Here is a 3,938-nt window from a genome sequence, read left to right on the forward strand (position 1 = left end):
CCGATGGCGACTCGTGCCAGCGGTGCCACCGCATCGACCCATGTAACATGTACATGTAGCGTACACCACATGTTGCCAGCCTGAACTCATTGACCTCCACTAATCAAATCAAACCAAAGATCAATCACAAAGCGCGAAGCAACAATCCACACAAGTTCTGACTTGTCATCACCCCCGCTCTGACCTTTCCATTTCGATGTCGTCCCGCAAAAGAAACCGCGGATTAATTAAGAACGAAAGCCGCGAAAATTGGTCCGTTCGGTCAGTGCGTGTGAATGAATCGCAATAGCTGGCGGGCTTGAACATGGCACCTCCCAAATCTATCCCAAATTCCGCAACAAGTGGCGACCCCTGGAAGTCAAAGCCGGGGCGTACGTTGCGTGAAGCCAACAGCACAGCACGTTCCTTCAAGAGTGAGCCAGCGTTTTCTGAATCTCACCTTTTTGTACTGCTGAGTGCTGATCTAGCTTGAATTTCCTTGCATGGATGCATTGGGAGCGGGCGGGCAGGCAGGCGTCTCGTGCCTGCCGCTAAACCTGAGAATTTGACCCGGCCTCCAACAACCTGGAGGCTAGAGCCCCCCCAGAAAATCAAAATAACCCGCCATCTACGTAGCACATACGCAAGCCCCAGTTTTTAACCGAATAATACTCCTCATTTCCCGGCTTCTACTCGAGCTAGTAGTCAGTGTGCATCCAGCTAGCTAGAGGTAGAGCGTAGGAGGAGTAGTAAAACTGGTGCCACGCTTCCGTGAAGGCGGGATCACCGGCGCCGGCCCATTCCATACGCTCGCTAGCTCGCAGCTGGCTCAGGAGTCCCATGGAAGCAACCACTCCCCTCTTAACGCCACATTGAATCCCAATCAACGCCAGCGTCCGTCCGTCCGTCCGTCCCCTCCACCATACGCCATAGCTAACCCCGCAAGCTTCCTCGACCGACCGGCCGGCTTCGTACGCCCGTGCAGAGCCAGTGCGACGTCCATCTCCTGCCACCCGGCTGGGCTAGCTAGCTAGCTACCTTGTCCTCCTGTGGCTCGCCGCGCTCCATGACTCCCCAGGCCTGCGCGCGGAGGCCATGAGACGACCCGGCGGCGCCGCCCCCGTCGTCGTCCTCCTCCTCTGGCTCGCCGCGCTCACCTTCGCCTTCCACGGCTGCGGCGGCGGCCTCCTCCGTTGCGGAAGCTCGGTGGCCGTGGTTGAGCGGGATCGTCGTCCGGCCTCTCTTCCCAGGAAGATGCTTCTGGCCGTGGAGAGCCGGAGCCTCGACCCCTCGTCGGCCGCCGGTGCTCCACAAGATCAACACCACCACCACCACCAGCACCACCATCATCATCGTGCTGGTCACCACCATCGTCAACGGCACCACCGCCTCCCAAGCAAATGGAACTGGCAGAGAGTCCCGCCGTCCGCCGCTCCCGGGGACGGCGAGGAGGTCGACCCGCGGTACGGCGTGGAGAAGCGCCTCGTCCCGACAGGCCCGAACCCGTTGCATCACTGAGGGCCGCCGGGCTTCCATCCATGGGCGATTCTTCATGTACTTATCCTGATCAGAAGCTGCAAAAGCATGCAAGGGGGAGGGAGAAAAAGAACCGAAATTTTACTAGCTGTGGTACATATGAATTATTATGTTGTGTTGTTGTTGAGTATGCGTCTCTTCCTCTTTCACATTTGTAGTTTGTCCATTCTTTGATTTTCTCTGCTAGCTGCATGATCAAAATCTTGGCATGAATAAGATGAGTACGACTGCAGGTGACATTTGCATGTACTGCATAAGATCGATTATTTGCAGTGATCTGTAATTATTTCACTCTGTGCTTTACTGATTGGGAAGCCGATGTATGCTTCTGGTCGTCAAGTGTGTTGCATTGTTCCCAAGAACTTGCAATAGATTGAAAATTAAATCTCGAATTATGTATTGGACCTTTTTTTAGGAAATGTATTGGGCCTTATAAACACGAACATAAAGGAGTGAACCTGTTTATGGACAGACTGGCCCAAAGGCCTGGGCCCAAAATCCTAACATCCAGGCCAGGATCCGGCTCCCCGTTTCCGCCCAATGCCAGAAGTGAGCAAAATCTGCCATATTGTTAAAAAAAAATTAGGTATAATACATTGTATTTGTATACCCCCAAAATGACTGTTTTAAAAAATTTGGTAACCATGACTAAATATATCTCCTAGATTCCACGGACCGAGTAGCAAAACATCTCATGTAGTTTGGATATCAGTATATATACAAAGAATCTTAAAACAAACCACCAATCCATTGTCGTCCAGCCCGGTTAGGATACCTGGCTTTCACCCAGGCGACCCGGGTTCAAATCCCGGCAATGGAGCACTTTTTCTTTTCTTTTTATAAACTTCTACGGTGTGCTGCGTTTTATTCTGAATATATACCCAAAAATTAGCCCTTGCTAAGCTAAATAAAAATGGTTTGAACTTGTTACTTGTACGACAAAACTTACATGGTTTAAACTGGTTAAAGTGGAGCATTTTTTCCCTTTTTATAAACTTCTGCAGTGTGTTGCGTTTTATTCTGAATATATACCCAAAAATTAGCCATTGCTAAGCTAAAAAAAATATGGTTTGAACTTGTTATTTGTATGAGAAAACTTACATGGTTTAAACTTGTTATTTGTACGAGAAAACTTAGCTGATTTTTATTGACTAGTAAGTTTACATGTGCAACGCATGATAACGCATTAGAAAATTATTTTCTCATTCATATAGTTATAACGTAGGGCATCTTCAAGGCGGACTCGCAAACCTCCCGCAACCGTTCGGACAGCGCTGTCCGGACCGGGGAGGCCATCTTATTTTCTTATTCATCTAGTTATTACGTTAACCGGTCTGGCGTTTTATCCCCCAAACCGGAGATAAACGTGGGGAGCGCGAGTCCGAACCGATCCCAAACCCGCTTCTAACTGTCTTGGCCCACCAAAACACCTCCTTCCGCACCCACGCGCGTTCCCGGCCGGTGCCAACTGCCCGCATTCATGCCGTTATAGAGCGTGTCGCTCCACATTGAGTGGATGCTACCTCTCACTGGCGCCGACATTGAAGCGGCTCGTCGGCTGAGGGCGCCCCTCGCAACGCGTCTCCGTTGTCCGCGCTTGTTCAATGCTAGAGACGCGTGACTAGACGGGACAGAACGGATATCTACCGCCCCCCGTCCAATCCCCCGTTTGTCTGTATGCTGCCATTAAGCAGGCTCGCCGGCCAAGAAACCCACTCCGACGTCACGCATTGATGCACCTGGACGCTTGGCCTCACCGGAATCTGCTATTTAAGGATGGCCAAACCCGGCTATCTCCACAGCAAAACACACCCGTCCCACATCCTCCTCCTTTCCTTCACATCCGAAGCGGCTCATCGGCCGAGGGCGCCGCTCGCGACGCGTCTCCGTTGTCCGCGCTTGTTCAATGCCAGAGACGTGTGACTGGACGGGACGGAACGGATATCTACCGCCCCCGTCCAATCCCCCGTCTGTCCATATGCCGCCATTAAGCAGACTTGCCGGCCGAGAAACCCACTCCGACGTCACGCATTGATGCATCCGGACGCCTGGCCTCACCGGAATCTGCTATTTAAGGATGGCCAAACCCCGGCTATCTCCACAGCAAAACACACCCGTCCCACATCCTCCTCCTTTCCTTCACATCTGCCATGACCGTTAGTGGGAAAGCACTGTGGGACAGTCTGTCGCCGGAGATGAAGCACGCGGTAGCCGCCTGGCATTGCCGTCGTGCCAGGCGGATCGAGGCCGGCTTGCCGGCTAGCTCACCCAAGGTCTCCGGTGAGGACGACACCACGATGAAGACGGGCTCCGATGACTCCACACCGGCTCCCGCGCCTACTGCGCACGCCGGCTTCACCATGGAGCAGGCGCACTTCAACGCCAACATGGCGGACGTGCCGCTGTCGCCACTGAAAGGATCG

General features: G+C 52.8%; 1 protein-coding gene and 1 non-coding gene across 2 annotated transcripts; both read left to right on the plus strand.

Moving 5' to 3' along the window:
- Positions 1 to 480: 480 nt before the first annotated feature.
- LOC125545294 (protein FON2 SPARE1-like) lies at positions 481 to 1,903 on the plus strand. Its single transcript, XM_048709225.2, has one exon. The coding sequence runs from the start codon at positions 1,075 to 1,077 to the stop codon at positions 1,495 to 1,497; it is 423 nt and encodes a 140-aa protein (XP_048565182.2). The 5' UTR covers positions 481 to 1,074; the 3' UTR covers positions 1,498 to 1,903.
- A 358-nt stretch (positions 1,904 to 2,261) lies between these two features.
- Positions 2,262 to 2,335, plus strand: TRNAE-UUC (transfer RNA glutamic acid (anticodon UUC)). The gene has a single exon. It is a non-coding gene; the product is annotated as a tRNA-Glu (tRNA).
- The last annotated feature ends 1,603 nt before the right edge of the window (positions 2,336 to 3,938 follow it).

The sequence above is a fragment of the Triticum urartu genome, chromosome 1A, assembly GCF_056163025.1.
Source record: "Triticum urartu cultivar PI428250 chromosome 1A, HENAU_Tu73, whole genome shotgun sequence".
In the NCBI taxonomy this organism is placed as follows: domain Eukaryota; kingdom Viridiplantae; phylum Streptophyta; class Magnoliopsida; order Poales; family Poaceae; genus Triticum; species Triticum urartu.